Here is a 13,543-nt window from a genome sequence, read left to right as displayed (position 1 = left end):
CAAGAACAGGGTTTTTTCTCTGATCATGTCTTCAAGTTAGAAATATGTACATGGCTGCCTTAGGGACAACTTCTCCCAGCCAGTCCCACTCTTCCAAATTTAGGAGGGAAAGTAGCTGGTTGGAATCACAAATCACTAGCTCGATCCCTCACCTCTGAGAGGAGGGGAATTCCAGACCACTCTGCTTATGGAAATCTAACCTTGGACTCTAAAACCAGGGTCAACAGCATGGGCTTCTTTGAGTCCCATCCAGCTTGCTCTAGACCAAGGGTTGGCAACCTTTCAGAAGTGGTGTGCCAAGTGCTCATTTATTCATTGTAATTTAAGGTTTCGTATGCCAATAATACATTTTACATTTACAGGGGCCGACAGATGGAACCCCAGACTGGCAGCAGGCTGAGCAGGGCTGGAGGCCGGGACCCCAGGCCGGCAGCAGGCTGAGCCGCTCAGCCCGCTGCCAGCTCGGGGTTCCGTCCATCCAGGCAGACTGGGCTGAGCGGGGCCGGCGGACAGAACCCCAGGCCAGCAGCAGAGTGCCACTGAAAATCATCTCGCGTGCTGCTTTTGGCACATGTGCCAGAGGTTGCTGACCCCTGCTCTAGACCCCTTCCTCCCCCTCACCTGTCCCCTAGGTATTTTTTAAAGGCAAACCTGGAATGGAGTGCTAGAAAGATTCCCCTCATAAATCTTAAACAGCCTATTCACCGGGTACATATTATGATGGGGTATACCAGACCCTCTGAGGCCTGAAACCTCCCGTCCCATAAAAGGGCAGTGGAGAGGGTCCTCCAAGCTACCTAGAGTGGCAGTGTGGGATACAGCCAATCAGAGCCCAGGAGGTCAGTATAAGAAGAGCTGCAGGGCCAGAGTAAGGCCAGTTCCTTGCTGGAGCTGGAAGAGCATGGATAGTGTGTGGGTGGCTGAGGGAACTGCAGGAAGCCAGAGAGAGAGTGAGAAGGAGCCTGAGCTGGTTGCTGGGCCTCCATTAGGACAAGGCCCTGAGGTAAGGCTGAAGATGGCACGGGGCTGTGGGGAAGTGGCCCAGGGAATTAGAGCAGCAGCACGACTTAGATAAAAGGACACAGTGGCATAGGCGCCGACTCCGTGGGAAAAAAAGGTGGGTGCTCTCCTCCTCCCCGCCCAAGCATGCCACATCCCCGCTCCTCCGCCTACCTCCCAGCGCTTCCCGACCACCGCTGGTGGGGGGGGGGGAGAGGAGCGGGAACGTGGCACGCTCAGGGGAGGAGGCAGGGAAGAGGTGGGGCCGGGGTGAGGATTTGGGGAAGGAGTTGGAATAGGGGCAGGGAGGGGGCGGAAACTTTGGGGAAGGGGTGAAGTGGGGGTAGGGGCGGTATCAAGCACCCATGGAAAAGCGGAGAAGTCGGCGCCTAGGCACAGTGGACAGTCCCTATCTACAGGGTTGCTGGGCTGGGACGGGGAGTAGTGGGTAGGGCCAGATCTCAGCCTTCCCCCTCATTAGTCACTGGGGGAAGTGGACTGGACACTGAAGCACCCCAGAGGGGGAACTGAACTATAGTGGCCCAGATGGAGAGCTGCAGCCAGAAAGGCCCTAAGAGTCTAAAGACATTGTCTCCAGGGAGGGAGCCCTGGGGACAACTTGAGTGAGATGTTACAGAGAGCACTGAGAGAGACTGCTGTTGGACTTGTACCCTGGAAGGGGTTTTGCTTTGCTCTCAGAGACAGACTGTGTGTGACTTGGCCAGAGGGCTGAGTCACCAAAGGCCCACCACAGACAGAGAGTGTGTGCAGGGGCCTGCACTCAGCCAAGTGGGTGCTCATGAGAGGCGAGTGTGCCCCGTTACACGTATATAAAAATTAAACTTCTTTTTGAATCCCCCTCTTCTTTCCCTTCAGGGCAACCAAGCACAATGTCTGCCTTTGAACAGGCATGATTCAGTACCATACCAAAAGATTATTTCTTGCTCCATTTAGTCCACTGCCTCACCCTTGTGCTCTGCTTTATCAAATCATACGTTCTCAGCAGGTGATATGAACTCGAGTTATTAACAGACTCCGAGTAATGGTAAGTAACTACAGTACTTAGTTAACTCCCGGTATTTACCTTGTTTGTGATAGATAAGAGACCACAAAATGCAATGCCATCTGCTGTGGAATTACCTCCTGCAGTTCTCTGTTATCTCTATTCTTGGACACTCTGTCAGAGTTTCCAGTAAGTCTAAGAGCCTCCTGATTAGAGCTGAGGAATTAATTGACTTTTCAGTTCACTGGCAGTTAAAAAAAAAAGTGGTGTGTGTGGGGGGGGGGGCGGGAGGGGAAATTCGGTTCAACCTGAACCAGAAAGACAGGTTACTTACCTTGTACAATAATTGGAATTCTTCAAGATGTTGTCTCTCTATGGGTGCTCCCCATCAAGCTGTGTGCAAACCCATGCAGTCTTGATTAGAAATCCTTGTGAGTAGCAGCCACATCTGTGCCCTACACAGCCTCGTACTCCAGTACAAGGGTGCAGAGAGAGTGATGGACCCACTGCAGCTCCAGTTCCTTCTCAACAATGAAGACCAGAGACAAGGACTCCAAAGGAGAGGGGAAGTGGAGCAACCATAGAGGCAAAACCGCTACTCTAGCAACTATACGAGCTAAGTAACCTCTCCTTCTTCTTTGAGTTATTGTCCCAATGGATGCTCCCTAGAAGATTCCCAAACAGTGCCCTAAATTACAGAGGAGGATGTTGAGAATATAGATTCAGTAGAGCATAGAATAGTTTCACCAAAGGCCACATTAGCCCGAGTCCATACACGATAGTGTAGTGCCGGGAAAATGTGTGCAAAGGAGCTGGAAATGAAGTCCTGGCAATGGGTGCCCCAACCCAGAAGGTAGGCATCTGCGGTGGTAATCCTTGTGGGAGAAGCATGTGAAAAGGGAACTCCCACACAGTACTTTCGATGATCTTTCCACCAGTTTAGGGAGCAGAGAACCCTCCAATCTATTGCCACCAGTTTGAGCAGTTTGTGCTTGCTAGGGGTGTAGAAAGAACTGAGCCAGCCTTGCATGTAGTGTTACTGATGTACAGGCTCCCACATGGTCCAGGAACAAAAGGTCAGCTCTTGCTGCTGTTTGAGGACTCTATTATAGTGTGAAAATAAGGCTGGACACTATAGCAAACCCATCCACTGACAGGTACGCTCTGGCAGACATGGAGTCCAGTATGGCTCGGATGAAGTCTATTAGTTGTAGAGGAGTGAGAGCAGACTTTTCTTACATTGAGTCAGAGGCCCAGAGAGTGGAAGAGGAATAAGTTCCTTATTGGCTGCCAAATGCACCTCAAGAAAGAAGCAATCCTTGAGGAGCCAGTCATCAAGATGGGGGAAGAAAATTATTCCCATCTGACAAAGATTGGCTGCAATGGCTGATAGGAACTTTGTGAAGACACTTGGGGCAGTTGAAAGGCCAAAGGGCAGGACATGGTACTGATAATGGTCCTTGCCAATGATGAACCATAGGAAGCACCCAGGGGAAGTTACATGAAAGTACGCATCCTGGAGGCAGAGGGCAATGAACCACTTGCCTAGATCCAAATATGGAATTATCAGTACCATGGTTACCATCCTAAACTGCTCAGTGAGGACAAAGGTGTTTAAAGCCTTGAGATCAAAAATCCTTTTCTTCTTGGGAACCCGGAAGTACCTGGAGTAGAACACTCTCCTGATGGAAATCCATTGGAATGGGTTTGATCACTCCAGAAGTAGAAGAGATTGTATCATCTCTCATAAGAGACCCTCGTGAGAAGATTCCCTGAAAAAAGGATGGGGACGGTATGGGAAGGAGGGATGGTGCTGAACTGGACAGCCCAATGAAACTCTCTTGGATTCATCTTTCTGAGGTGATGAGCTCCCAGGAAGTATGAAATGAGAGAGGCAGTCCTCATAAAGGAGTGGGATAGTACAGCAAAGGATCCAGAAAAGGGGATGATTCACAACGCTCAACCAATGAGTAAAAACAGTTGCTTAGAGGAAGTTGCCTATTGAGATCTCACTGTAGAGGATGGCCCCTGATTAGGAAATCTGGACCTCTTTCTGGAGGTTTGGCAGTGGACTAGGAGAGGCAATTGAGCTATCTGCGGCTCATAGTATTTAATCTTTGTCACAGGTGTATAGACGCCAAGGGATCACAAAGTTGCCCTGAAATCTTCGAATGAGTGGAGGGCTCCATCTATGGCATCAATGAAAAGCTTAGGCCCTTCAAATGGAAGGTCCTCCAGAGTATTCTGTACTTCCATGGGGAGGACAGAGGATTGAAACCATGATACTTGACGCATGACTGCAGCAGTTGCCAGAGAGTACAAAGCCATGTCCACTGCATCGAGTGACGCCTGAAGGGAAATCTTAGCGATCACCTGGCCTTCTGTGATCAGAGCTCGAAACTGCTTCCTCTGGTTTTGAAGCAAATGATCAATAAAATGAGAAAATTTGGAGCAATTTGTGGAGTTATATTTTGCTGTCAAGTCCTGATAGCTGACAACTCTGAATTTCACAGCACTAAAGAATAGCTTTTATGGCTGGGAAGGTCCAGGTGCTTAAGCTCCTGGTTGGAGGGGGTTGATCTAGACCGATACTGTTTCTTTTATTGACAGCATTGATGATCAAAGAGTTAAAGGTAGGGTGGGAGAAAGGTACTCTGAACCCTTGGCCAGTAAATACTAATTTTTATCACCCCATTTACAAGTAGGTAGAATGGTCGCTGGTGTTTGCAATACTGTGCAGACTTGCAATAAGAAGTCACTGATGAGTATCCATCTTGCCCTGAGAAGAGGACTAGAAGATGAACTTCAGCACTCCTTTCTGGACTTGTATTTCCTCCCAAGGGACGTACAAGGCTTCTACAATCCTTTTTATGAGGTCCTGAAAGGTTTTGTATTCATCTGAGTAGAGGGGAGGGGGCATAACTGCTTCATCTGCTGAGGAGGAAGATTTATTGGATGATGGCGTCTCCTCTATGCCTCACTCTTGTGGAGGCTCACCCTGAGGAAGAGGGTCCCAAGGTTCAGTGGCTGCTGGTTTTGACAGGTCCACCTACATGATAGTACTCTTTAGAACTGTTAGTCATAGGGTACCCAATGATTCCAAAAAGCCCACTGTGTTGGGGCATAAGGGAAAGGGGTAGGACGTAGAACTCAGAGCTGATGAGTCAGTCATCTATTGAGGATCACATCCTTGAGATGTACCCTATGGAGAGAGGCTGGAACAGGAAGGTGGCGGAATCCTTGACAGACATCAGAGTCCAAGGAAGTGTCCTCTCCTGTGTCTATCGGGAGGCGTTACAGGTGTCAGTATCAAAGGCCAAGGAAGAGGTTGTAACTGCATTGGTATTGGAGGTAGAGTCTTCATGATATAGTATGGTAGCACTGGAAGACGGGCCAGATCCAGAGGAACTGTCAGTACTGGCAAGAAAACCCTTTCAGTATCCCTTGGCAGAGGGGATTTGTGTTCTGTGAAGATCTTTGCATCCTGGAAGAAGAGGAATCTGGGACGTACCAGTGAGTTTGGGTACTATTCCTTGGGAGTAACCATGTCAAGAAGTACTGGGGACTGTACTGATGGACGATATGTGCACTTCTTGCCATGACTTGATGAGGACTGTACTGAGGAGGTCGTCTTTGATGGAATCGTTGCTTGTTGAGGAGTCCTTGAGTTTAGAAGGCTCCGCTTCCAGAACCACTGCAGGTGCTGTTTGCTCTCAGTATTGGAAGTCTTTTTGGGTAGTCTTGGTACCAGAGGAGGTACCCATACTGTACAGGGACATAAAGTCTCCTTGTTCCCTGACTTTAAAGGTGATTTTTTCCCCTTCTCTTGTGCACTCTCTCTGGGGAACAGGTCTCTGGTGTGGGTCTATCTCCATCTCTCCTGTCTGGGAGACCCAAGAAGACCCAAGTTTCAAATCCCTGCCACACTGACTATTTATATATAGTTGAACAGCCTCAACAGGAGAGACTGAGCTACACCCACACCAGAATATCCCATAGCCCAGTGATCTAATCTCTGCTCCATATGAGACACAGGAAGGAACTGAATGGGGTCTCCCACATCCCAGGTGAATGCCCTAACACCTAAGGACAACTGGAGGGCTGAACCCTCAGGAAAACATCTTGTCTAAAGCTATGTCTACATTAGCACTTTTGTTGCTAAAACTTTTGTTGGCCGAGGATGTGGAAAAAAAAAACCCCACGCCCCTGACAGACATAAGTTTCAACGACGGAAGCGCCAGTTTGGACAGCACTATGTTGGTGGGAGATGCTCTCCTGCCAATATAGCTACCACCACTCATTGGGGATGGATTAATTATGCCAACGGAAGAGTTCCCTCCCATCAGCATAGAATGGCTACACAGGAGACTTACAGCAGCGCAGCTGCAAAGTCTATAGTGTAGACATAGCCTAAGTTTTTCAGCAGGAAAGGGGCTTGGAAAGTGGAAAATCCCTAAAGGCAGAACAAAGAAACCAAGGTGCTGATGACAACCTTTAAAACCACAAAGGCTTGGTGGACAGAGAGAGACAGAATATTTTGGTGAGGCGAGAGGGGCATACTTTCATAGTGGGGGAAGTACCACCTCATTTTGTAAATGGCACCTAAGTTAAAGGAAAAAATTGTCACACAATGTGGCAAATTTGTGTCAACATCGCAAATAGTTTCAGGTTGACCAAAACTATACTCTTTCAGCAAATAAACTATTCATCCAAAACACTTTTTCCAGCTCTACTCCTGATCAAACTACTTCTGGCATTAGTCAAGCTAGCCATTCATCAGTTCAGGAAGCTGAAATTAGCAAGGGAAGGTCTCTTCAACTCAGAAGCTAAGTTTAATATAAACAACTTAGATTTTTTTTTGTAATGTTGAGTCTGTCTGTAACCTTCCCTAGACACCTAACTATAATCTTGCTGCATCAGCCTAGTATGATGCTGATGACTACACTCAATGAATGCTCCCAAAAAACTCACCCTTGGCCTTGTCTCCTCTATCCCTGAAATAAGAGGGCTGATGCACAAAACAATTCTGATTTTGGCTGGACTGGACTGACCACAATCATTGTCTTTTGTGTGGTATGTCAGCCAACAGCATGAAGTACAGATGCACAATAATTAATTACAATAGAGCCTTGCTAATTTACACTAATGACAGAGAACTGTTGCAATTTACTGAATTTTGTAAATTAGACTAAGCAAGCAATACAAAAGCAAAAATAATGCACCACAAAAAGTACTTTAATTTTAGAAGTGTCGTTTAGTTTTAAAAATAGGAGATTTTTTAATACCTAATAAATATTCTACAGGATCTTTTTGCAAAATGAAATTAAGTCAAAATATCACCACCTCACTGCAACACTTTGCTATTAAGGGGTACCTTTTTAGCCCCTGCCTATACTTGTGTATATACACAATTCTTCATGTGTACAAACACAGGCCCCAAAGGCCTGGGTGAGAATACTGCCCTGAATCATTCTTGCAAAGTGCAGAGAGACTGATGTTTTGTGTGCATTTTATTTATTTAGATGTAAATTATAAGACACCAACAAAAGAGTTCTAGGTGCCTTAACACTTAATTTTATAGCATACTACATCTAACAGCATGAAAAGAGGTTATTAGCGAGGTTTTATTATAAATTATTTTTAAATGTCAGGGTTAGTGCTACTCAAAGGGTTTTTGGTTTTTTAAATTAAGCCCTAGTTATACAAGTAGCTGCTCTTTGATAAAGAAAATAAACTAGAATCTAACATAGTTACCATCGACATTAGTTACATACACTACACAGTTTTAAAAAAGTAATGAACTCTAATTGTTTTAGGTGATACAGTTACCAATTTTAGGGAAGCCAGCAGATCATATATATGTTCTTTAATGTGTAATAGTAAAGTAAATTAGAATGCCATCTTATTTTCTTTATGGTTTCTAGGCTTACAATGTTTGTTCATTGCTGCTCAAGGTGATAAGTTGTAGTGTTCAGTAGCAGTATTAGAAAGCAATAAGTAGAAATGGGTATTGTCACTTGTTCACCTAATTATTTTATATGGTCATTAATCTGGGACTTCATTCAGGATGTAATAGTTATGCTAATGATAAACAATGAAAACCAAAACTGATGGTGCACTTCTTCCTTGGCTCTTAAAAGCTTTTAAGTTCTCACTTCATAATTTTACACAAATTTCATCACAAACTGGGTATTGTTTTACAAACTATGTTCTTCTCTCTTGAAGAGAGAGAATGGAGCTGGAAGCAGGAGGCAGAGCTGGAGCAACAGAACCTTGATGACCAGGACGAAAGCAGGCAGCTTGAAAAGTAGAAGAGGGTCAAGTTACATCCATGGGACCGAAGACAGCAGAAATAAGGGTGTATATGATGGACCCCATCACCCTGCCTGGCACCTGAGTCATCATGGACAATAAAGGTTGTTCTGAGATTCTGACTGTGGGAACATGGGAAATTAATTTTCTTGATATTTTGTTTTCTGTAATGATGCAACAAGGGTTAAACCCCAAGGGCTAAGGTACAAGCCTGCCATGGCCAGACTCAGTGGTCGAGATAGCGAGCTCACTGTCTACCCTCGCCAGGGAAGCTGAGTCAGTGTTAAATGTGTCTGTGGCACAGTTAAAAGGTGCTGTGGCCCAGAATCTGGTGGGAGTAGTGAGTCACTCGTATAGAAATGCTTTGGACCAGAACTCAACTGGGGGCAGGGAAGGCTGGTGGGTGCAGTGACACACTGGTACAGCTAGGAAATGCTGTTTGCTGGTTTGTTCAGCGGCTGGTTTGTTCAGGGCTGCATAAATTAATACATTAAAACAAAATAGTTCCTATGGCAACTTCCACTTTGCTACCTTGGATGTTTACTTTACAACGGTCTCTTTCTTTACACTGGTACTTAAATATCTAGACTATGTGCTGTACAGGATACAGAAGAGATGGTACCATGCTCCAAGGATTTTACAGTTTGGATTATAATCACAACATTGGACAACATGAAATAGTATGCAACGAATCATACAATACAAAAGAGCTACAATCTTTTCTTTAGATGCATGTACTATACCATAAAGCTGCGAGTGTCACAGAAGTCACGGATTCCATGACTTTCCGTGACCTCCATGACTTTTGGAGCCACTGGTGCTGGCTTAGGGACTGCCCGAGCTGGGCCAGCAACAGCAGTTTGGGTGTGTAGGAAGGGGGCGTTTTCCTCAGGGTGGAGGGCTCCCCAGCTCCCACGGCCCTGCAGCTCCTAGCAGCAAAGGAGCTGAGGGGGGAGGCTTCACGCCGCAGGCTGCTCGCACCCGCAGGCGCTGTGCCCGCAGCTCCCATTGGCTGCGGTTCCCGGCCAATGGGAACTGAGGCAGCCGGCGCTTGCGGTGGGAGCAGCACGCCGAGCGCCATGACCCCTCCACCGCCTAGAAGCTGCAGGGACGCAGAGCCGGGTAGGGAGCCCTGCCAACAAGCCCCTCGCCCACAGCACCAGCAGGGGTCCTGGCCACACACTGCGGCCTGACCCCCCGTGCCCCAGGAATAGCAGAGGTCTCAGGCCGTGCTGCCCAGCACCCCCCAAAGCGGGGTCTCCTGGGCCACTTCCACCAGCACCCGGGGTGCCCCCGGACTGCCCCTCCCCCCCCCAGTACCCACCCAAGTTTCAGTCACAGGTATTTTTAGTAAAAGTCATGAACAGGTCACAGGCCATGAATTTATGTTTACTGCCCATGACCTGTCCGTGACTTTTACTAAAAATACCCGTGACTAAAACGTAGCCTTAACTATACATTATTTAGTTATACTTAAGACTACCTTTTAGTCATGGGTATTTTTAGTAAAAGTCATGGATTGGTCATGGACAGTAAACATAAATTCACAGCCCATGACCTATCCATGACTTGTACTATATCCCTGACTAAATCTTGGGAGTGCTGTGGGTGCTCCTGGGGGGCACCGCGGGTGATGACCAGGGGGGACGCCGCAGGTGCTGGGGGGGCAGGTGGTCCGGGATCACTGCAAGTGCTCGGGTGGGGGTGGCGGTTGGCAGGCTCCCTACGCAGCTTCTCAGAAGTAGTGACATGTCCCTTCCTAAGCTGCAAGCTCTGTGTGCTGTCAGCTTCGCAGCTCCCATTGGCCAGGAACCATGGCCAATGGGAGCTGTGGGGGCGGCGCCTACGTGCAGAGGCAGCGCACAGAGCTAGGAGCTGAGGGAGGGACATGTTGCCACTTGCAGGGAGCCGCCCCCCCCCAAGGTAAGCGCCGCCCAGAGCCCTCACCCCTTCCTGCACCCCAGCCTTGAGCCCCCCACCCAAACTCCTCCTGCTGCTGCTGCGGGGGTGAGTAGTGGCCCGAGACTGGCCCAGCAGCGGCCTGTGCAACTAGCCCATGGGCTGCCTAAGCTGCTCAGGCAGACCCAGAGCCAGCCACACTGGCCACTGCAGAAGTCACAAGGGGCATGGAAAGTCCATGACAAACTCGCAGCCTTAGTTCTAGTGGCATGTATATTTCCCCACAATAAGATAGGCAGGAAAGGGCTTAAATAGCCATTGATCTGAGGGATTGCTGTTCCTGCAGAAAAATTGCTCACCCTGACTCCTGGAACCAGACTTCTTCACATGCACTCATTAGAACAGGGAGACCAAACAGAAACATGCAGAGGGCTAAAAAAGGTTCCCTAATAGAAAGGGGAAGTTTTCTTTTACCCAGCCTGCCATACTGCTGTTGTGAGAAGTTGTGCAAAACTGGCTGGTTAGTGGAATTTTGTCAAAAGATCTTAAAAGTCTTAGAACATTAAGGTAAGTACTATCTAGCCTCGTAATGCTACCAAGTGCACTGGCATGGTCACATAAGCATACTACAAACTGCCCAATTTCCTTCAAGCATCTACCAATGGTTTCAGCAGTTCCTGATGAAAAGCCAAGAAATACTGTTGTGATGTCAAGCCAGGCATTACAGTTTTGCCAGGAAGTGGTTGGTCCCCCCACCCCCAACAAATGCAGAGTCTGTCATATCCTGTTAATGCATGAGAAAGTAGGAGAGCTTTTACCTTCTCTTTGCCAAATATTGCAGCAACTTCAAAAGCTGAAAAGAACCTGTAGTTTTCCCTCCCATCCATAAGGAAACCAGAGCAACATTATCTGGGTGATACACAACAGTCCTTGAAAGAATTACTATTTCTTTGTCTACAGCCCTGATCAATATTTTCTGCTGTTTGTGACAAACTGCATCAGCAACATACAGCAAATACTTGTATTGTGTTTCTTCAAATGAACACAGTACAAGGCTATTTTAGTGCTGCTTTGTGGTGATGGGAAAAGCATAGTTTCACCAACACTGGTGCATAATTCTTTGCTGCCAACTTTTAATGATAATTGCCCAGTCATCTGACAAGTTCGTCTTGTTTTGGCTAACCCACAGAAACCTTTTCCAGTTTACTTGCAGAAAACTTGACGAAAGCAGAAACTTATGAACACTAGTGTATCTATGGTTTTGAATAGGAGCAAATGTGTGGCAGAAAAACTTCTATAGTGTACTTCGAGCTCTTATTTTCCCAATTCAGAAAATCCAAAATCCACACAGCCCCATCAAGGATCTTCGCTTCAAACAGCAGATAGTGCTGATGGTGGTTCCCTCAAACTTTTTCTATGCTAGAACGTTAAACCATTTATAAATATGGTTTTCAGTGATCTGAATGTAGCCTGTAAATAGGATCCATGCTCTGTGCTTGTTTAATTCATTCATTGTTTTCCTTTCTTTTTGCTCTCATCATTAGGTCATTGTAGTTGGTTAAAAGTGCATGATTTGCTTATTTGGCTCTGGAGAGATAACAATTTAGGTGACAACATAAACCAGATAAAACTATTAAATATCACTTCCTAACACAATTTACTACTGCTTCCAGGAAGACTTAATCATGCTTTCTGAAATTGTATGATGACATCTTTGTCTGACTAGCACTAGAACAACTTTGAATACTGGTTCAAGGAGAACCATTTCTGAAAAGCATTTGTTTAAAACGGTTCAATTTCCCACTGTAGACAGAGTTTCATTGTTCAGATAATTTAAGATCTTTGTACATTTACACACTTGCCCTGCTTATGATAGTGAAACTGCCCGATTCTCATGCTTTTTATGGATGTGACAGACCTCAAACACAAGCGTTGTCTGAAGGCAATAAAATGAGTTTTAAAGATTGCTCATTTTTCAAATTGTACCATGAATAGATGTATTTAGCCAGTAAATTTTATATTTTCAACAAAAATTGAGTGATTTCTTTACATCTCCAAATAAACTGTTAGTCTAACAAGTGTTACAAATAAATGTAAAGGTGTATTGTACACTTGATAGTTAACAAAAATACTAACTAAATTCTTTGGTATTTCCAAGGTACTTATCCTCACTGAGGCCCAAGAGCTTTATTCTCAGAAGTTCTGAGCAAATGGAACTCCCACGGTCTCAGCAGACGTTGCAATTACTCTGCACCTCTGAGAATTGAGCCCTAAGCCCACAACAACAATTACATTTCAAAATTTAAATGAATCCATTTCCAAAGTTATTTAAAAAATGACAAACTGCAAACTGTAGGCCCTTGGTCAGAGAGGGAGTGTGGAATCTTAGTTCCATTCAACTCAATGAGACCAGAATTTTGCCTAGTGTCTTCAACTGTTTGGAAATAACCTAGAACACTACCAAAATCTAAGTAACAAATAGGGTTTTGGTTTATTATTCTGAAATTCTGTGTAGTAATAAAACATTGCTTCTCCACACATTCACGTGACTCAAGCAATTGGAGAGAACTTTACCAAACTTTCCAGAAATTTAGTCACCTTTGGCGAGTATAACCACATGAAATTTCACCCAAAGGGGAATTTGGTCAAAATGTTAAATTTCCCAAAACAGGTGTTTTAAACCAATGACCTCCTTGGTCAGATCACAGTTATTTAATCGCTATGATAAATAATAATATTAAATAGAAAAATTAATTAAATCAGAGACAATAGATAATAAAAATAGGACTGCATATGTTTATAGGTATTACTAAGAGCATACTTTCACTTAGGATCAGAATAAGGATAGTAATACAGGAAGTTAAATACTGGAGTGAAAAGCTGCCAATTTTAGATAGCTGAGACATACATCTATAAAGAGAACACTTACCTGCTATTAGCTTTTGGAGGGCACCCTTATCTCCATTAATAGCAGCAGCATGAACTTGAGATGCTAACGAGGAACCATTGAACAGCCAGTTCTCTGAAACATTCATACTCTTCCCAGGTATTGTCACAGGCTGAATCTGCACCAACAACATTTTTAGTAAAAAATATATATATATTTGTGCAAATCAAAATGTAATGCAATTTTAATCATGTAATATGAAGACGACTAATATAATGTTAAAGTGGTTAGATTGTGCTGTAAAAACAAAAAAGTGTTCTGCTTTATGTGTTAACAAAAACCTCTAACTTAGGCTCAACTAGACAAGCCATACATTAGGGATGTTTGTAATAGTCTTGTTTGCCTGAAAAACAAACCAAACACCAATTGAGACTCTTAGCTGA

General features: G+C 45.3%; 1 protein-coding gene across 2 annotated transcripts in view; it reads right to left on the bottom strand.

Moving 5' to 3' along the window:
- The window catches only part of INVS (inversin), a 203,367-nt gene that overhangs the window by 176,586 nt on the left and 13,238 nt on the right, over window positions 1–13,543 (bottom strand). For both annotated transcript variants that reach the window (XM_024193599.3, XM_024193600.3), the window contains exon 2: window positions 13,143–13,278. In XM_024193599.3, the coding sequence (XP_024049367.2) occupies window positions 13,143–13,248 (106 nt within the window). In that variant the 5' untranslated portion in view covers window positions 13,249–13,278. The remainder of the gene's footprint in view (window positions 1–13,142; window positions 13,279–13,543) is intronic.

This window comes from Terrapene carolina, unplaced genomic scaffold (assembly GCF_002925995.2).
Source record: "Terrapene carolina triunguis isolate 2854851 unplaced genomic scaffold, T_m_triunguis-2.0 Scaffold229, whole genome shotgun sequence".
In the NCBI taxonomy this organism is placed as follows: Eukaryota; Metazoa; Chordata; order Testudines; family Emydidae; genus Terrapene; species Terrapene triunguis.
Note: the sequence above shows the minus strand (reverse complement) of the source record. Positions and strands in the feature narration are given on the sequence as shown.